Source organism: Ornithorhynchus anatinus, chromosome 14 (assembly GCF_004115215.2).
Source record: "Ornithorhynchus anatinus isolate Pmale09 chromosome 14, mOrnAna1.pri.v4, whole genome shotgun sequence".
NCBI lineage: Eukaryota > Metazoa > Chordata > Mammalia > Monotremata > Ornithorhynchidae > Ornithorhynchus > Ornithorhynchus anatinus.
In genome coordinates this window covers 41,808,554-41,830,233 of record NC_041741.1, presented here as the reverse complement: position 1 = coordinate 41,830,233, position 21,680 = coordinate 41,808,554, and the positions used below count along the sequence as shown (strand labels likewise).

General features: G+C 45.8%; 1 protein-coding gene across 2 annotated transcripts in view; it reads left to right on the top strand.

The window, feature by feature from the left end:
* Positions 1-21,680, top strand: part of SYN3 (synapsin III) — a 337,780-nt gene that overhangs the window by 268,128 nt on the left and 47,972 nt on the right. For both annotated transcript variants that reach the window (XM_029078852.2, XM_029078855.2), the window contains one exon: positions 9,699-9,761. In XM_029078852.2, coding sequence (XP_028934685.1) covers positions 9,699-9,761 — 63 coding nt within the window. The remainder of the gene's footprint in view (positions 1-9,698; positions 9,762-21,680) is intronic.

The following is a 21,680-nucleotide window of genomic DNA, read 5'->3' as shown; positions in this document are numbered from 1 at the left end:
AGGAACTCTGAGGTGGTTGTTTGCGTCCTCCTAGGCTCGGGAAATGGGGAGCATTAGAAGAAAATAAGACAAGGAAGTGGGAAAGGGGAGCAAAACCAATGCAAATTTCAAGGGTGAAATACTAGTTAATTCTAATTATTAATAATAATAATAGTGGTATTTCTTAAGCGCTTACAATGTGCCAGGCACTATAGTGAGGACTGGAATTGGTAATTGGGTTGGACACAGTCGCTGCCCCACATGAGGTTTACAGTCTTACTCCTCATTTTATAGACGAGATAACTAAAGCACAGAAAAGATAAATGACTTGCCCAAGGTCACACAGCAGACAAGTGGCGGAGCTGTGATTAGAATCCAAGTTCTTCTGACTTTTAGGCCCTATCCACTAGGCCACGCTGGGATATTAAAGAGCTTTCTATGTGCCATGCACTGTACTAAAAGCTGGGGTAGATACAAGATGATCAAGTCAGACACAAAGACCATCCCTCCTTAGACACGAATCTAAGAGAGAGGGACAACAGATTGTCCGGCTATTGATGGATGAAAATTATGTTCAAGGCTTTAATAATCCACCCCGGCTGGGTGGTCCTAAGCCTGTGAATCACTCCTGGTCATGTAGTATTTCATTCATTCATTCATTCACTGGTATCTATTGAGCGCTTACTGTGTGCAGAACACTGTACTTAGCGCTTGGAAAGTACAGAACGGTACAATTTCCCCTTGGATTTCAGGTAATGCACACTTAGGGGCTAGGACAGAAAGTGAGGGTCCAGGAACAGGACAGGAGGGAGGGTGCTCAAAAAATGCCACTGATGAGGGAGCAAAGTCCTAACGTGGGAGTGGCACTGAGCCCAAGAACTTGAGCCCATTCCAAGATCCTCCAGGATGATTCAGGGGTTGAAGGAGAGGAAATTCTATTTATTTATTCTATTCATTCATTCTACTTATTTATATCGATGCCTGTTTACTTATTTTGATGTGTATACACCCCTATAATTCTATTTATTTATACTGATGCCTGTTCACTTGTTTGGATGTCTGTCTCTCTCCCACCACGCTAGACTGTAAACCCCGTGTGGGCAGGGATTGTCTCTATTGCTGAAATGTACTTTCCAAGCACGTAGTACAGTGCTCTGCACACAGTAAGCACTCAATAAATACATTTAAATGATTGAAAGAAAAGACCAAAAAGGCTTCTAGGAGGGACTACCTTAGAATGAGTGGTGCTGGAAAGCAGAATTGCTTCTTGGCCTCAGAATCTGGGTTTCTTGAAGCTTTGGCTTATTATTATTAACGATAATAATAATATTAGTAGTACTAAGTGCCGAGCACTCCACTAAACACTGGGGTAGCAATCAATCAAAGGTTCTTATCGAATGCTTACTGCGTGCAGAGGACGGTACTAAGTGCTTGAGGGAGTACAGTAAAAGAGCGTTGACAATTCCTGCCTTCAAGTAGCTTACGACATACTGGGGAATTTACAGGCTAGTAGATAGAAGCCTAGATTTCAGAAAATAAAAGAGATATTGGACTTCGACCTCCAGCATTTAATTCAGCAGTTTTCTTCCCGGAATTATGAACCAACATTGAAATGTATTTCTTAGAATTGAAAAGTAGTCTTTATTTTTTGCAAAATGGATTCCAAGAAGTTTAAAAGACAGTTCCAGAGGGCTAAGGAGTAGAATCAGGTGTTGTCATTTTCTTTTTTTAATCGTATCTGTTAAGGGCTTACTTTGTGCCTGGCAGTGCTCTGAGCACTGGGGTAGATAGAAGTCTGTCCGGTTGGACACAGTCCTTGTCTCACATAGGGCTCACAGTTTTAATCTCCATTTTACAGATGATGTAACTGAAGCACTGAGAAATTAATTGACTTGTCCAAGGTCACACAGCAGGCAAGTGGCAGAGCTGGGAGAAAGACCAAGGGTCATCTGACACCCAGGTCTGGGCTCTTTACCCGAGGACATGCTTTGAGCATGCTGTAAGACTGTGAGCATGACCGTTTGAATCTACCCCAGCACTTAGTACAGTGTCTGGCACATAGTAAGCGCTTAGCAAATACCATTAAAAAGGAAAATCAGGCCCTCTGACTCCCAGGCCCGTGATCTTTCCACTAGACCACACTGGTTCCAAACAACTTCCAAGGCTGTTGAGAATACGGAGCTCAATCTTGCTCGTCTTCTTGGTTGGCCTTCAGTTCTCAACCTGATTCCATCCGTGCTACCCAATTGCAGCTATTGATTTTATGCTCTGAGCCCGTACTCCCATGGGTGGGTGTTCTCCCAATCTGGGGGCACTCACTGGAGTGTTGTGGGGAGAGGGTAACCTCCTCTCTTCTCCCCTCCGAGTTCCGAGATCTGGAAACGGGGCCTTCGCTCCGGAGATCAAGTCGGCCGGTCTTTGAGTCGTGGCCCAGGATTGACCTCAGTGGTATCTAAGTGGACAGAAGTTGAACTGCCCCATCCGGTGAGTTATTTATGATCCTGGAAACTGGAAGGTCATTTGTTCTATTGTATAAACCACGTACTTTCGGTCCTGAGGTCGCTTGGCACACAGTACGTTTTCAAAATTCAAAAACGAACACCCCCACTTTGCTTATTTGCTTAATTGAATAGCATTCGGACTCTTCTTTTTATTTTTGCCCATTGGGATAGAGGAAGCATTAGGCTGGATCCATCAAAGGGAGAGGGCAGATATAGGGAAGAGAGGTCACTGGGGGTGGGAACTGAAGTGAACAAATCCCAGCTCCTGTTTTTCCAACTCCATCAGTCCATAAAACCCCTGATTGTTCTGGCAGGGACTCCGGATCCCATGAATTGGCAAGAAACCGCCACTTCCTAAACAGGAGGCACAGCCACCTCTACCTCAGGATCAGTTTCCCATACACTGGGGGGATATGAGAAGCAGCATGGCGCAGTGGATGGAGCATGGGCCTGGGAGTCAGAAGGTCATGGGTTCTAATCCCAGGTCCACCACGTGTCTGCGGTGTGACCTTGGGTAAGTCAGTTTACTTCTCTGTGCCTCAGTTACATCATCTGTAAAATGGGGATTGAGACTGTGAGCCCCACGTGGGACAGGGAATGTGTCTGACCCCATTTCCCTGTATCCTCCCCAGGGCTTAGTTCGGTGCCCGGCACATAGTGCTTAACAAATGCCATCGTTATTATTAATAGTAGTAATAATAAGTAAGCGCTCAACAAATACCATGAAAAAAAATGACTGTCTCTGGGATCTTATGCCCTGGGGGGGGGGAAGCGGGGTCACGGCAGCCAGGTAATTGCCTTTGGTAAAGATTCACAGAGCCACGCTGGTCGTCAGATTTTTCTCCTGTCAGATGAGGATGAGGATGATGGTATTCGTATCTGAACAAGCGCCAGGGGTACGGAGGTAGTGTTGGCAGAGGGGAGATGGGCTGGAATGTACTTCGCTCAGGAAATATTTCCTGCCGCGATCCAAACTGACGGGTCCAGGAGAGATTGACCTCCTCCGGAAAATATGTTTACAGGAAAGAGCGAGACATGTCAGAGGATAGGCGTGTTCAGTATTCGGCTGGAGCTTGAGATAAGTGTCTCTGTCCAGTCACCGCTTGTCTGCTGGGTGACCGTGGGCAAGCCACTTAACCTCTCTGGGCCTCAGTCACCTCATCTGTAAAATGAGGATCAGTCCATCGGAACCTAAGAAATAGATTGTGATCGTGAGCCCCGTGTGGAAAATGGATCGTGTCCAAACTGATAATCTGGAATCTGCTCCACACTTAGTATAGCACTTGACATATGGTAAACACTTAAATTCAATTATTATTAAACTGACGTTAAATGAAGTTTAGCTACTGCCATCGTCAATAATATGTATTGAACATCTATTTGTGAATGAATGAATGAATCTGTGAATATTTGATGGTAAAATAATAATAGCATTACTGGTTGTGGTATTTTAAGCACCTACCATGTGTCAAGCACTGTAATAAGCATTGGTATAAATACAAGATAATTAGGCCAGGCATAGAACCTTTCATATATGGTCCTACCCCGTCTAAAGTGGAGGGAGAACAGGTATTGAAACCCCATTTTACTGATGAGGGAACTGAGGCACGGAGAAGTTAAGTGACTTGCCTAAGGTCACACAGAGTTAACAAGTGCCAGAGCTGGGATTAGAACTCTCATCCTCCCACTGCTCTTTCAACTAGGCCACGCTGCTTCTCAGTGAATTTCAAGAGACGTGTAAGACATATTCCTACCCTCTAAAACGTTTGCAATCTTATAGGTAAGCGACGAGACGGCAAACAAACAGAAACACGATCAAGTGAATAAAACAGTGTCAGGTCATGAATACTATAAATAAATCTTTAAGATTACAGGCATAGACTTGAGAAGCAGAAGTGAGAGGATATTCTTTGTTCACTTTCGTTTGTGCAGAAATTGTATTCCCACATACGTATGTTTAAAGTAAAAGTTGGCATGAAAATATCCTTATAATTCAATCGTTTGGCTATTACTATCTCATACAAGATTTTGGTGTATCTATATTGAAGTCCAGATATATGCATATTCAGGATGTTTATAGATATGTAAATAACTAATCATTCGGTATAATGTAACTATGAATGGATTTATTAAGGGTTTACCTTGTGCATGGCACTATACTGAGTGAATGGGAGTGTGCGATACAACAGAATTGGTGGACACGTTCCAGCCCACAACGAACTTACCGTCTGAAGATGACTTTATAGTCTACGGATAAGGGACAGCATTATGTCAAAATCTAGTTTTAGATGAATTTCACAAATTTATGGACTTCAATTTACCAACTCTGTTATATTGTACTCTCCCAAGCGCTTAATTCAGTGCTCTGCACACAGTAAGCGCTCAATTAATATCTTCTATTCATTGATTAATGAAAGGCAGCTTATTTCCAAGCCAACTGGAGCCATCCAAAATAACTTGAGAAAAGTGTATGGTACACATTTCTTATTCATAACTTCTCAGAGGACATTTTTCTGAGAATTTATCAGAGTGAAGCTTTGTAAATCTCAAGCAAAACAGAAGAGGTAAACAGGAAAAATAGAGTTGCAGACAGATTGTGTAACAGATATCCCTTTCTCCTCCAATGGGTTTGTTTATTTTTTGACAATTCCATTTTTCTGAGAAAGAGAAAATGCAAGGAAAGAAAAGGGTCTCTTGTCAGTTTGTATTGTTATTACTACATTCTGAGTGTGTTGTTGTTACATGCAAAAAGAAAGATTGTCAATAGGTGAAAAATAGATAGAATTGTGAAATCTGAAAGAATCCCCTAAATTGTAAGCTCCTTATGGGCAGAGAATTTGCCTACCAACTCCGTTGCACTCTCCCAAGTGCTTAGTACAGTGCCCTGCGCCCGGTAAGTCCTCAGTAAAATCCCGCTGGTTAATTAATTCAGCCAAACTTCCAACCACGGGCTTCAGCCTCTTTACATACTTCAGTCTTTTCGGCTGCCATAAAATCATAGGGCCAGAAGGGTCTTTGAGAGGTCCCCTTGTCCAACTCTCTCTGGTCAGTCCTGTAACTGGTCGGTCTCACTGAGGCACTGAAAACCTCCTTGCTGATAATAGCCTCAACGCAAAAAAGCATTTAGGATTTGATAAATCTTCTAAATGCATAAATATTCTTAAGGTACCTATCACACGTCTCTACGGAACTGCTGATGCCCCGACTGTTTAGTGGCAGTAAAATGAACCAAGCTGAACATACGACACTTCTTTTAAAAATAACGCCATGATAACAAATCTTTTCATTTTTAAGAACCCGTGCATTTGGAAGCTTTCCCAAAGTGAACTGAGCCAGTTTCAATACAACTCATTTTTAAGATTAGCAAATATGAACCTGTGGTCCCTTGAGGCTTATTACTGGGAGCAAGTCCAGTGGCTCTTCCTTTGTGTCCTTGACACAGTTCTGTCCCCAAGTGATTGTCCAGCTGCATTCTGGAGTTCATCCCCGTCATCATTTACCGAGCCCTTTCTAAATCACGGTACCAAGCGGTCGCTTAGTACGATGCTTGGCACCCAAAAGGTGCTTAACAAACACCACTATTATCATTATTATTATTACTACATCTTTGTCCCCCCTGTGAAATTAGGCTGAGCGCCAGAAGAAACTTAATAAGCTCTGCCTCTCTATTACTTTTGGGATTTGTTTTTTAATGAGCACGTGTGCCTGTGTAATGCAATTTAGCCTAACAAAGGACAGTCTTTGTGGGTATAGAGTGTGGTCTGGACTATGGGTCCCACAGTGGCCTTTTTGACCACATAAACACACACGCACACAGGTGCAATCTGTGTGAATTTCACATTCGGGGGCGTCTTGACTAGAAAGATACTATATAATGTGATAATGTCAACAGCATTCTCTGAGTGCAGTGCCTGGTGGGTGCGTGTGTAAGCTCATTGTGGGCAGGGAATGTGTCTATTGCGGTAATGTACTCTCCCAACCCCTTAGTACAGTGCTCCATACACAGAGCTTAGTACAGGGCCTGGCACATAGCCAGTCCTTAACAAATACCATTTTAAAAAACGGCTAATGGGCTGGGGCTGGGGAAGAGGGAATGCTTAGGTGAGGAAGAAAGTGATATCGATGTTGCGGGGGGGGGGGGTGGTGCCCAGGGAAAATATTGGCAGTAGTGTAGATTTCATGCCTGGACACACCAGAAAGGCAATTCTATCTGGGTTTAGCAAGTTCAGAGCTGACTCTCAACTCTTTACTGTATATAAATTTCTTAAGACGTAAGGCATATCATTCAGTTAGACTGTTAGCTCCCAGGCTAGAATGTAAGCTCGCTGAGGGCAGGGATGATGTCTACCATCTCAGTTGTACTGTAGTCTCCCAAACACTTACTACGTTGCTCTGTACACAGGAAGCTCTCAGGAAATAATATCGATTTAATGACTGACTTTGATTCCCTCCTTGGAGAAAGCTATTTTGTCCCACCATTTCCTTCGTCTCCACCTATCTGTTTTCTTAGGGTACCGTGAGTTAAAGCAGATCATCACAGTGAGGTCCATTTGCTTATCAAATTGTTCTTGACTTCAGTGGGTGGTTGGGGGAGGGAACCATTGGGCACCATTTTCTCACGCGAGTCAGAGGAGGCAGAGAAGGGCATGTGAACGGGGACTGGAGAGCCGGTGAGAGCCTGGATCAGGGTCCGGCTGGCTTCCAGAAGAACTAAATAAAACTATTGTTAGGAAGGAAAGAGAGAAAATAGCCAATGAGATTTTTTTTTTCCTTTGGTGGGAGGGAGCGGGCTGACCTGTCTCTGCTCTAGGATTAGCTGTAATCTTCGGTTCCAGGGGAAATGCAAAACAGTCTGAAAATAAAAACTGCCTGAGAAAGAAAGAAAGGTGAAGGGGAGGGGCTGGGGGTGGCAGAAATCCCAGCTCTGCCATGTGCCTGCTGTGTGACCTTGGGCAAGTCACTTAACTTCCCTGTGCCTCATTTTCCTCAAGTGTAAAATGAGGATTAAATACCTGTTCTCCCTCGTACTTAGACTGTGAGCCCCATGTGGGACAGGTTGTGCCCAGCCTGATTAGCTTGTAGCTGCCTAGCACTTAAAACAGTGCTTGGTACAAAAATAAGTAATACACAGTAGTAAGTACTTAACAAATAACATAAAAAAAAAAGGACTGGATTCCCATTCCTTCAAGGAAAGGGTAGGTTTTCATAACAAGTGAAAATAATGTACCAGGTGGGCAAATGGCAATCAACTGATCAGTTGTATTTATTGAGCACTTACTCTGTATAGAACATTGTACTAAGTGCTTGGAAAAGTACAATATAACAGAAATGGTAGACACTTTTTCTGTCCACAGTGCACTTAACATTCTAGAGTAGAGGGACAGGCATTAATATAACTTTAAAAATTTGTGGTTATGTACATGAGTGCTGTGAAGTTGAGAGAGGGGTGATTAAAGGGTGCAAATCTAAGGCAAGGGAAATGCAGAGGGGAGTGGGAGGAAAGGAGATGTGCTTTTTTTTAATAAGGTTTTGAAAGTGAGAAGAGTGATCGTCTGTCAGATGAAGAGGGAGAGCTTTCCAGGCCCGAGGCAGGTCCTGGGCAAGAGGTGAGTGGTGAGATAGATGAGATGGAGGCAAAGGGAGTAAGTTGGCATTAGAGGAGTAAAGTGTGTGGGCTGGATTGTAGTAAGAAAGCAGTGAGATAAGGTACGAGGGGGCAAGGTGATTAAGTGCTTTAAAGCCGATGGTAAGGAGTTTCTGTATGGTGTGAAAGTGGATGGGCAACCAACGGGGGTCTTCACAACTGGGGAAACGCAGACTGAACGCCTTTGTAGAAAAGCGATCTGGGCATCAGAGTGAAGTATGGACTGAAGTGGGGCGAATCGGGAGACAGCAAGGAGGCTGATGCAGTAATCAGGGCGGGGTGGTAGGCTAAGTGCTTGGATTAATTTAGTTTAGCTCAGTCTCATGTCTTCAACTTTAAAAAGAGTTCTCATACTCAAACTGCAGCGCTTCAACCTTTAACTCCCTCACTTATCTGCCCCTACTTGATTTTTTTTATGGTATTTATTAAGCACTTACTATATGTCAAGAACTGTGCTAAGCACTGGGGTAGATAGATATTAATCAGGTCAGACACAGTCCCTATCCCACATGAGGCTCACATTCCAAGTAGGAGGGAGAAAGGGCATTCGTTCAATCATTCGATCGTATTTATTGAGCGCCAACTGTGTGCGGACCACTGTACGAAGCGCTTGGGAGAGTACAGTACAACAGTAAACAGATACATTCCCTGCCCACCATGAGCTATTGAATCTCTATTGTGGAGTTGAGGAAACTGAGGCACAGAGAAGTTAGGTGACTTGCCCAACATCACACAGCAGGCAAGGGGATGAAGCAGGGATTTGGAAACCAAGTCTGTGCTTGATCCAGTAGGCCACGCTGTTACTCCACCTCAACTCATATTCTCCTGACAATCCTCTCCAGTAGCCACTGCACCTGGCTCTCCCACCACCGAACCACCTACACAACCTCTCCGATTACAATGTCTTCCCCTCCCTGGTTTGTTAAACCCAATCCCCCTCTTCCTTCAAAATCCCGCTCAAGAAGCTTTATATGATTAATCCATTTCTGCTCTAGCTATTACACCACCCACTCAAGCTTCCCCCAGTTCACTCATCCAGAGCTTTATAATTTTGTATGCATTTCGAGTGTCTTGTGTATTTTTCTTGTTTCTCATTAACATAGTGTCAGCTGAAGGGTAGAAAATGGTTTTTATACCTGTAATTTCTCTCAGCACCAAGAACGGTGTAATGTACAAAGAAGTTGCTAGGCAAATATCATTCTATGCGATTGTTATCCAGTGATCTAGGAACTCTGTGGGTGGGAGGGGGGGAGAGTGAGTGGGAGAGGGTTGTATTTGTTAAATGCTTACTATTTGCCAGTCACTGTTCTAAGCGGTGGGGCAGACACAGGTAATCACGTTGGACACAGTCCATGTCCTACGTGGGGTTCACAGTCCTAATCCCCATTTTATAGACGAGGTGACTGAGGCCCAGAGAAATGAAGTGACTTGCCCAAGGTTACCCGGCAAACAAGTGGTGGAGCCGGGACTAGCACCCAGATCCTTCTGACTCCCAGGCCCACGCTCTATCTATTAGACCACCTATGCAATGTATATTCTTAAAATGCTGATCAAGGATTTATTCTCTTTTTCAGCTTACAAGCCCGGACTTCCCCGTGGTGGTCAAACTAGGACATGCTCACGCTGGAATGGGAAAGGTAAGGAAAACCAAGTTGGCTTTCGAGGAAGTGTTTTGCACCCACAGAGCCCTTCGCCGACCACAGAGCCTCAAGAAGACTCATGTCAACCCAGGTTCCGAGAACCTTCTCCTGGGTGTCTCCAGTTGGGGCGGTTTGGGGAGTCACCCCGACACTATCCACTGTATTTACTGAACGCTGTGTGCAAAGCACTTGGGAAAGTATAGTACAATAGAGATGGCAGACAAGGTCCCTGTCTTCTAGGAGTTTATAATCTAGTAGGACACGCAAACGCACCCATTTACTCACTTTCATCCAGATCTCCCCCTCTAGAATGAAAGCTCGTTGAGGGCAGGGTTGTGTTTAACAAGCATGGCGTGAGAAGCAGCATGACATAGTGGCTAGGGCATGGGCCTGGGAGCCAGAAGGTCGTGGGTTCTAATCTCAGCTCCACCACTTGTCTGCTGGGTGACCTTGGGCAAGTCACTTCACTTCTCTGTGCCTCAGTGACCTCATCTGTAAAATGGGGATTGAGACTGTGAGCCTCAGGTGGAACAAGGACGGTGACCAACCGATTTACTTGTATCCACCCCAGTATTTCGTACAGTGGCTGGCACGTAGTAAGGGCTTAACGACTACCGTTAAAAAAACAAAACCAAAACCAAAAGCCTTTCCAGTTGGGTCCGAGCTGTGAGGAGAAAGGCAGAGGAGGCAAGTAATGCATCACTTGAGTTACCCAACCCAAGCCTTTTGCTACGATCCAAGGTCCCCCTCTCCATCTTTTAGTTTACCATGGGCCTAAGAAAGAGAATCAGCCATTCAACTAGGAAGTTGTTCAGAAGGGAATTGAGTTCAACTCACAAGTAACCCCTTGTCATAAAAGGCAAGCGCCTATATTGGCTCTGGAGAGCAGCCACTCAGTCTGTACAAAACATTATTGTGGTTCTCACTGAAAAAGAAGCACAGAGTGTCCACCCCTTTAGAAATAAGCACTGTATTATGGTCATACCCACTGGGATAATAGGAATAATTGGATCATTTGATAAGCCACTGCTACGTGCTAAGCACTGGATTTAACACTGGGGTAAATGCAAGATAATCAGGTCAGACACGATCCCTATCCTGTGTCTGAGGGGCGAGAAGAGCAAGTATTTCGTCTCCATTTTACGGATGATGATACTGAGGGATGGAGATGTTAACTAGTTGGTCCAAGGTCACACAGCAGGCTCAGAGTGGAGCTGGGATTAAAATCCTGCTCCCCGACTCTTAGGACTCTGCTCTTTCCATTGGCTATGTTGCTTCATAAAGGAAATAATTAAGTGGCCAACCTCACTTGCTGCTAAACAAAGAAATAATCCCTCTCAATCTCCAATTGAGCCCATTGACTTGGAAGATCCTTAAGGAACGGACAGATGCACAAATAGCTGATAAACGTGAGCGATTGCATAACAAGAATAATAACGGTATTCGTGAAGCACTCGCTTTGTACCAAAAAAACTGGTGAGATACAAGACAATTAAGTTGAACATAGCCCCTGCCCCGCATGTGGCTCTCCATTTTACAGATGAGGTAACTGAGGCACAGAGAAGTGAATTGACCTGCACAAGGTCATAAAGCAGACATGTGGCGGAGCTGGGATTAGAACCCAGATCCTCGGACTCGTAGGACCGTGTTCTTCCCGCTAGGCCACGGTGTTTCCCAGGCCCAGAGCAAAGAAGCCGTTGTGTTTGTGCAGGTCTGGGCTATTCTCAGTCCCTCTGAACCCTGCTAGCCCCACAAACTGGATTCTCGAACTGAGCCGAGCAAGGCCTCAGCAACCCCCGAAGGGCCAGGTTACCTCAGGCCCACCCCACCACCGGAGTCTTCTCGTTGCCGTCGATCACATCTCTCAATCAATAAATCGTATTTATTGTGCACTCAACGGTGCAGAGCACTGTACTAAACTCTTGGGAGAGCACACTCCAACAGAGTTAGCGGACACTTCCGCCGCCCACAACAAGCTGACGGTCTGTGATGGGGGCTGTTCTCATGCTTAGAAGGAGTAGAAGTCGCAGCTGGCAAAATTGGGAACCCGCCGTGTTTGTTCCTGGGAATGCTAAGGTTGCATTTCTATGCTCATCTCCCATCCACCCCAGCTGGAGGGTCGGCTCTGAGAGAGATTGGGGTCCAGACTTTTCCTTTTCAGCTGACTCGCTAATAACATTTTGCACCCTTGCACCAGAGAGGGATTATGAGAAATGAACATATAGAAAAGAAAACTGAAGGAAAGGGCTAAGAAATCAAAATGCTTCCACACAGTAGAGTGATTTCCAGGGATAGAGAGTTTCAGTGCCACTTACGGGTTCCAAAACAGAGCACAAGGCATGCGGGAGCACAGTTCTGAGGGCTTCCGAGATAGGGATGATTTTACTCAGTCTCCGAGGCGGGGCTTCTCCAGATGGCACTGGGACACTTGTCGCGTGGCCATCCCTCTCCCATCTCTGACCCAGGGTGGCCTAGTGGAAAGAGCACAGGCCTAGGAGTCAGAGGACATCGGTTCTATTCCCAGCTCGGCTGTCTGACCGCTGTTTGACCATGGTTGAGCCTCTTAACCTCTCTATGCCTCAGTTTCTTCATCCACAAAATGGGGGTTAAATACCTATCCGTTCTACTTAGACTGTGGAGCCTACTGAGGGACAAGGACTGTAGCCAACTTGATCATCTTGTATCTCCCCCAGTTCGCAGTTCAGTGCACATAAGAAGCTCTGAACAACTATCGCCGTTATTATTATTGCTCACATATCCTTATTACTCCCTGCCTCAATCAACCGGCCATCTCAACTTCTCCGCGCCTTACCCCCTTCCCCGTTCACAGCTCTTCTAAAAGGTGTGCCGCTGAGGGGCGGATGAAATTCTGGGTAGATACATTAATGAGCACTGCAGAGAGCAATCCAGTAAGGAGGGTAAGCATACTGAAAAAGTTAAACAGGAAGTGATACAAACAGAAAGTATCAGTAGGTCAAAGAGGAGTTCAAGAAATAGAGACCCAAAATGAATTATTAACTGAAAAAGTTAAGGATGTTCCTGGGAAATGTTAGGAAAGCAGCATAACTTTGTGCAAAGGGCATGGGCCTAGGAATAAGGGGACTGGGTTCTAATCCTGGCTCTGCCACATGCCTCCATGTGACCCAGAGTGAGTGACTTAAATTCTCTGTGTCCCAGTTTCTTCATCTGTAAAATGAGAATCCAATATCTGACCACTTGTACTTAGAACGTGAACCCTGGTTGGGGCAGGGATTGGGTATGCCCCGAATACCCCAGCACTTAGTACAGTGCTCAGCACATAGTAATCACTTAACAAACATTATTGTTATTATTTTGGTTGGAAACCTCACGATGAGTTAGAGTTAACAAGGTTTATAGACGATGAAGGAGGTACACCCATAATTTTAAAGATACGTGCCTTGGGACAAGAATACTGGACTGTTTGGATCATTGGTCTAACTCAGTAGGTCTTTGTATGTTAATCTGTGCTTTTTGGATGGAAAGCACCGTTCTAGATGTTTGGGAGAATTCATCTGAGGAATAACAAACAATTTCTGTCCTCAAGAAATTTACAACCTAATTGGGAAGACAGGCAGGATTATTGATTACAAACTAGAGGAGAAACATAGATACAACTGTTAAGAATCAAAGTAAGCACAATATAAAGTGCCCCGAACACAGTAAGAGCTCAATAAATACCACTGGTTGATATACATATGCACAGGAAAGATGGCTGATGAGATGTCTTGATTGGGAAAATAGCTTTTCAGAGGGCTTTGAAAATAGGGAGATTGATAATCGGGCAGATTTGAAGGAGGAAGTTTCAGGCTGGGAGAAAGGACTGAGCCATAGGTCAGAGATGGGAAAGTCAAGAATGATGTGCAATGAGACTGCTAGCTTGGGAAGAGCGAAGCGTGCGAACTGGGTTGTAGCAGTGACGAGAAGGAGGGGCCTGGAAAGTAGACAATAGATAAGAGTGTGTTCAATATAGGGAAAAGTAGGTTTTGTGATGAGTCGGTGGAGGGATTTGAGGGGTATAGGTGATCCAGGGAGAAGATAATAGAATAAAATGCACAGACAAAGTCTGAAGCAAAGAGAGCAGTAAGAGTTTTGTAGTCATTTCCCAGAGCTTAGTAAAGTGTTCTACGCAAAGTACGTGCTTAATAAATCATTTGCTACATTTAATAGTTACTGAAATGGAGCCAGGGATGATCAGAACATGAACCAGGGAGGTTTCTATAAGGGTCGAGGGAAAGAAGCAAACGTTTTCATGTGTTTATGGGGATGACTCTGTGGAAGAAACCTAGTGGAAAGAGCACAGGACTGGGTGTCAGGAACCCTGGTCCTAACCCAGCTCTGCCTTGTGCCTGATGTATGACCTTGAGCCAGTCATTTAACTTCTCTGAGCCTCAGTTTCCTCATCTGTAAGATAGGGAGTGTTCTCGCTCCCCCTTAAACTGTGAATCCTGGGCGTGTCCTACCTGATTGCCTTGTATCTTTCTCAATATTCGGGGCACACAATAAGCGCTTAACAAATGGCACACTTATTATTAAGGGCTGTTGACCAAAGGCATTACATGAAATACTTGTCAAAGAAGTTTAGAAAAAATAAAAGTAGCAATAGAACCAATCAACGGTACCTCAACACTCAAGCTGTTAGCTGGTTTTTAGGAACCTCTTTCCAACCAAGGCAAGCTGAGACAACAAAAAGACTCAGGAGAAAGAAAGTCACTGAGTAGAGGAGAATCTTTCAGGATAGGAGACCCAATAAAGTGGGCCTTTGGTGTCAGGAAAGGAGATGAGTAATGGAGAGAAGATCAAAGTGGCACACAAAAGCAGTACCCAGGAGAAAGTCAATCAGTTTGCTCCTGTTCACTCATTTCATTCAATTCAATTCATTCAATAGTATTTATTGAGCGCTTACTATGTGCAGAGCACTGTACTAAGCGCTTGGGATGAACAAGTCGGCAACAGATAGAGACAGTCCCTGCCGTTTGACGGGCTTACAGTCTAATCGGGGGAGACGGACAGACAAGAACAATGGCACTAAACAGCGTCAAGGGGAAGAACATCTCGTAAAAACAATGGCAACTAAATAGAATCGAGGCGATGTACAATTCATTAACAAAATAAATAGGGTAACGAAAATATATACAGTTGAGCGGACGAGTACGGTGCTGTGGGGATGGGAAGGGAGAGGTGGAGGAGCAGAGGGAAAAGGGGAAAATGAGGCTTTAGCTGCGGAGAGGTAAAGGGGGATGGCAGAGGGAGTAGAGGGGGAAGAGGAGCTCAGTCTGGGAACGCCTCTTGGAGGAGGTGATTTTTAAGTAAGGTTTTGAAGAGGGAAAGAGAATCAGTTTGGCGGAGGTGAGGAGGGAGGGCGTTCCAGGACCGCGGGAGGACGTGACCCGGGGGTCGACGGCGGGATAGGCGAGACCGAGGGACGGCGAGGAGGTGGGCGGCAGAGGAGCGGAGCGTGCGGGGTGGGCGGTAGAAAGAGAGAAGGGAGGAGAGGTAGGAAGGGGCAAGGTGATGGAGAGCCTCGAAGCCTAGAGTGAGGAGTTTTTGTTTGGAGCGGAGGTCGATAGGCAACCACTGGAGTTGTTTAAGAAGGGGAGTGACATGCCCAGATCGTTTCTGCGGGAAGATGAGCCGGGCAGCGGAGTGAAGAATAGACCGGAGCGGGGCGAGAGAGGAGGAAGGGAGGTCGGAGAGAAGGCTGACACGGTAGTCTAGCCGGGATATAACGAGAGCCCGTAATAGTAAGGTAGCCGTTTGGGTGGAGAGGAAAGGGCGGATCTTGGCGATATCGTAGAGGTGAAACCGGCAGGTCTTGGTAACGGATAGGATGTGTGGGGTGAACGAGAGGGACGAGTCAAGGATGACACCGAGATTGCGGGCCTGCGGGACGGGAAGGATGGTCGTGCCATCCACGGTGACGGAGAAGTCTGGGAGCGGACCGGGCTTGGGAGGGAAGATGAGGAGCTCAGTCTTGCTCATGTTGAGTTTTAGGTGGCGGGCCGACATCCAGGTGGAGACGTCCCGGAGGCGGGAGGAGATGCGAGCCTGAAGGGAGGGGGAGAGGACAGGGGCGGAGATGTAGATCTGCGTGTCATCTGCGTAGAGATGGTAGTCGAAGCCGTGAGAGCGGATGAGTTCACCGAGGGAGTGAGTGTAAATGGAGAACAGAAGAGGGCCAAGAACTGACCCTTGAGGAACTCCAACAGTTAAAGGATGGGAGGGGGAGGAGGCTCCAGCGTAGGAGACCGAGAATGATCGGCCAGAGAGGTGAGAGGAGAACCGGGAGAGGACAGAGTCCGTGAAGCCAAGGTGAGATAAGGTATGGAGGAGGAGGGGATGGTCGACAGTGTCAAAGGCAGCAGAGAGGTCAAGGAGGATCAGAATGGAGTAGGAGCCATTGAATTTGGCAAGAAGGAGGTCACGGGTGACCTTAGAGAGAGCAGTCTCGGTAGAGTGGAGGGGACGGAAGCCAGATTGGAGGGGGTCTAGGAGAGAATGGGAGTTAAGGAATTCTAGGCATCGATTGTAGACGACTCGTTCTAAGATTTTGGAAAGGAAGGGTAGTAGGGAGATAGGACGATCTGATAGGATAGGATAGGATCCTCCCTGATAGGATAGATCATCTGATCTATTGTCCCATCTGATAGAATCCATTAATCAATCAATAGTATTTGAGTGCTTACTGTGTGTGAAGAGCACTGTACTTATCAATCAATCAATGCTATCTATTGAGTGCTTAGTATATGCAGAACACTGTATTGTTTGGGAAAGTACAGTACAGCAGAGTTGGTCGATATGTTCCTTCCCCAAAGGAGCTTACAGTCTATTCATTCAATCGTATTTATTTAGTGCTTACTGAGTTCTATACTAAGTCCTTGAGAGAGTACAATAAAACAATAAACAGACACATTCCCTGCCCACAGCGAGCTCACCGTCTAAACAGACACATTCCCTGCCCACAAGTTCACAGTCTAGAGGAGGAGACAGACATTTAAAAAAAAATTATGGATATGGACATAAATCCTGTGGGTCTGAGGGTGGAGTGAATATCAAAGCAAGTGCTCAGAGGGTACACAGAGTCAGGGGCTTAGGTGAAACAGAAGGGAGAGAATAGAGGGAAATGAGGAAATGAGGCCTTAAGTAAGGCCTCTTGGAGAAGATGTGATTTTAGTAAGATATATTAACGTTGCTGTGTTCTCCCGGTGATTATAAACACATTAAGATGGGTTTGTCAGCCTAGGTAAATAGTTCTCAGGACCGGAACGATCAGACAAAATTTTAATAATTCAAATCATAGTTTTTCATCCCATTTCCAGTACCCATGAATTCCTATCTCAGACAAGCCCCCTCCCTACTCCCTTGACAGAACAGATCATAGTAAATCTAATCCTGCAGACCACCACATCCAGCAACACCGATTAGCATATTGGAGCCCTAAATTAGGCTATGTAGTGAATGGGCACTGAATAATATTAACTAAGGAAGGAAATCAAATCTCCCCTATTTTAAGCCTTTCTCTTTCTAGCCCACATTCCCCCTCCTAGTCAGTCCACTGCTCTGTGCTTCAGTTTCCCCATCAGAACCTACCTCTTTGAATGTGGTTCCCAGAAAGGACGGGACTGAATCTCAGCTGATTTTCTTATATCTATTCCAGTGCTTAGCACAGGGAACGATGCATAGTAAGTGCTTAACAATGCCTTGGTTAACATCAGTCAATCGTAATTTTTTGAGCTCTTACTGTGTGCAGTGAACTGTACTGGGCTTGGGAGAGTACATTATAACAATTAACAGACACGTTCCCTGCCCACAACGGGCTTACAGTCTGGAGGGGGAGAAAGAAATTAAGAAACGCAAATAAATGACAGATATGTACCTAAGTGTTGTGGGGCTGGGAGGGGAAATGAATAAAAGAAGCAAGTCAGGGTGACACAGAAGGGGATGGGAGAAGAGGAATGGAGGCCTCTTGGAGGAGATGTACTTTCATTAAGGTTAATGGATGCCCAGAGCTCTCTCACGTGACTCATCTCATTTTTGCCTGTGAGGTAGACAGAAATAAAATACCGCGTCTGAATAAATACCATAGAGAACTAATGAAGTTTTGGGGCCCACGATCAGAGCCCCAGCTAACACAGAGGCTCTGCTGCGCAGCTCTGGCCACGGGCTTAGAAAACTCCATTCGAGGAAACGGTGGTAGGAACACTGACATTGGATAAAATAGCGATTGTTAGGGAAAAAAAAAAAATCATTGACCTCAGCCTTGACCAGATCCCTCTTTCCCGTCCCTTGGCCTCTCACCTCATCTCTCCCTCCCGGTGCCTCCCCCTCACCGCCCCCGCTGAGCGACGTGTCTGGGAGGGGAGGGCTCCCTTTCACTGCTGGTGGGCCCTGGGCAGGCTTCCAAACAACAGTGCAGAGAAATTCAAGCAGCCCACTGGTATTCTGTTGTTCGGGCTTGTTCTGAAATAGCTTTAATGGGACAGTGGGCATCGGAGAGCGCAGACTATTTGTGGGGTCTGGGGAAGCTATTCTTGCATTTCACGTCTTGGCCTTCTAAAAATCCTTGGAGAACTCTCTGCAACTCACCCAGCCAACCCACTGAGTGGCGGAGGAGTGGAAAGGGGTCGGAGGAGGAAGAATGGCTTCGTTGTGATTTTTTCACATTGGAGTTAGACTGATGACAGTGACTGAGGCAGGTTCTTGTCTTAGGGGAGCTGGGAGAGATAAAGGGTAGATTTTTATTTTTTTTTAGCTCCCGTGATGGACATTCTTGCGGACGCGTCAGAGAACATTCAGGAGTCGAAGTCACGGTGTGGGGAATCGTCAGTGTCCCCTTATCTCAGTGGCCTTTGCTATTGCCACCAGAGGGGGCAGTTAGGGAAGCGAAACTCGGGTTCTTTTGCAGCCCTTGTGATAAAATGTTGGGTGGAAGCGAAGGTGGAAACTAAGGCCAAATTGAAATCAATCAGTCGATCGATGGAATTTATTAATAATAATAATGACACTTGTGGTATTTGTGAAACGCTCACTATGAGTCGAGCACTGTTCTAAGACTGGGAAAAATACAAGATAATCAGGTCAGACACATTCCCTGTCCCACAGAGGGCTCATAATCTTAAATGGGAGAGAGAAATAAATTCGTAGGCAGAGACAAATACCACAGAGAAGTTAAGTGTCTTGGCCAGGGTCATACAGTAGGAACAGTGCTGTGCTAATCCCAGCTGGGATTAGCACCCAGGTCCTCTGACTCCTAGGCCTCGGTTCTTTCCATTAGACCACACTGCTCGGGTGTGCTCACTGTTTTTCAAGCACTGTCATGAGTGCTTGGGTGAGTATAATACAATATAATTGGTAGATACGTTCCCCGCCCACAGGATGCGGACAGTTTGGAGGAGTTGTAAATTGAAAGTCGGGGAGTCTCTGAGAACTTTACCCCTGGAATTCTGTGTCCTCAGTAACCCGGGATCATGGTGGCATGGCCTGTTGTGGAAAGACCTCAGGCCAAGGGTTACAGCCCAAGAAGAACTCTGGGTTCACTATCCTCTCAGCCAGATAGACAAAGGGGAACGTAGGTGCTGATGCTAAGGTCTTTGTGGATGCTTGGTTATAGGGCTTTCTTGGAGCTTTCCTTGCTGCTGCCCTGAAGCGAGAAGGGGAGGGAGTGCAAGGTCCCGGTGGGGTTCAGGCTGGATCCCCTCAGTCTTCTCTGAGGAAAAACAGAACCAAGGGGAGCTGTTCAACCACTCCATGTACAGACTACCAAACAATTGTGAGAAGGAAAAGTGGGCCCCGGGATGAAACGGGGGGAAAAGAAAAGTTGAGAGCCATTTTGGGGAAATGGTAGAAGGGCCCAGGATTGGCTTAGCAGTAGGAGCCACAGGTATCGTTTAAAGGTGGGGCCTTAAGAGTGAAAGGAGTAAAAGAAAGCAAAGCGGTTATAGAAACTTTGCCCTAAAATATATAGGGAGAAGAGACCTCAATCTGCTCCAGTGGTAAAGCAGAAGAGATGCTAATTGGAATTTTTTTTATTATTATTATACCTGTTAGTTATTCGCCCTGTGTCAAGCACTGGGGAAGATCCAAGTTAAGCAGGTTGGAAACAGTCCCTGTCCCACATGGAGCTAACACTCTAAGTAGTGGGAGAACAGGCATCGGATCCCCATTTTACGGAAAAGGAAAAAGGCCCAGAGAAGTTAAGTGACTTGTTTCACAACAGGCAGGGGGCAAAGTCAAAATTAGAACCCAGGTTCTCTCACTCCCGAGTCTACGGTCTTTCTACTATACCACACTGATCCTGAAGATGTAGGGCAAGCCAAGTCACCCCTGGGAACCTTATCTAAGACTGTAAGCTCACTTTGGGCAGGGAACCTGTCTAGCAATCCGTTATACTGTACTTTCCCAACTGCTTAGTACAATGTTCTGTGTACCATAATGTCAGCGCTCAGTAAATACCGCTGATTGTCAATTGGTCTCACTTTGGTGAACAAATTGGAGACCTTCGTCTTCATCATCATCTTCCTCAGAAGCTTTTATTAAGCTTTCACCTGGGCTTGGAGAGAGGAGCAAGCAAGTGTAATCACACCATCCATGCCCTCCAGGTATTTACAATTTTAGCTCTTTATCTCACCTCCAGAGGCTCCCAACTCTCCTATTGGCCTTGCACCGTGGTTTAAAAATGAAAAACATATGGAAATTATTTCGGGGGAGATATTTTCCCCCTAAATTGATCTTTCCAAGCCCGGGTGCATTTTCTAGCATGTCTGAATGTCATGGGGTTAGCAGGTGAAGGCCATAAACCAGCAGGGCCAGAGGGGTGCTTACATAAGTGGATTCACTCAACATTTGCAGTCCGAGATAGGACCTGGGATAAAACCCACCGAAGGCAAGTTTGGGTCCCTGGCTCTAATCCCAGGATTGTCAGGCAAATTGGGTAACCCTACTTGAAGATCCTGCCTCCTGAATCAGCCAAAGAGACCTCCCTTGGGCCAGCCCAGAGGTGGTAATAATAATTATAATAATGGAATTTAAGTACTTGCTTTTTGCCAGGTACTGTACTAAGCTCTGGGGTTTAAAAGATCATCAGATGGGAAACATTCCCTATCCCACATGAGGCTCACATCTGAGAAGGATGGAGAAAGGGTATTTTATCCCCATTTTACAGGTGCAGACACTGAGGCGAGGGAAGTTCAGTGACTTATCAGGGTCATACAGCGGGCCAATGGAGGATCCTGGACTAGAACTCAAGCATCCTGACTCGCAGTTAGTAAATCGTATTTACTGGGCGCTGACTGTGTGCGGGGCCGCGTACTAAGTGCTTGGGAGAGTACAGTATAACAGAAACATTCCCTGCCCATAATAACCTCAGAGTCAGTCTGGAGGAAGTTCAGCTGAGAGTCATCCTGCCTGACAAGCAGTGCCAGCATCAGAGACTGCCCCCACCCTCCGAATCTCTGGCCCACCTAAAAGTAAACTTGGATATTGGACCATGAGAGTCAGAGAAATGTCAGGCCAGTGTTTCCTCCGCAAAAGCGCGCTTTATGGACAGATAAATATGGTAACAGCCCCAAGTCAACTCGTCAGTGCCCAGAAGTGCTCCAGGAGAGAGAACTCCTCTAGATGAGGGTGTGGCGGCTTCTGTCCATTGCTGAGAAGTTTTCAGGGTCACCCTGTGGGTTGACGTTTATGTGGTCACCGCCCTTCCCCTGCGGGTAGGGCCCTTCCATTTACACTGCAACACAGTAAACATGTGCTCAAGGGAATCAATGAACCTTCAGGAGCACAATAACACCAGAAGGAGGTTGATTTATTAAGGGGAAGAGCAAAGGAAAAGAACAAAACAGATAAGCAGGATAATTAAGAAATTCCCAAAACCCGCCATAAAGCAACCCGTTCCCATCC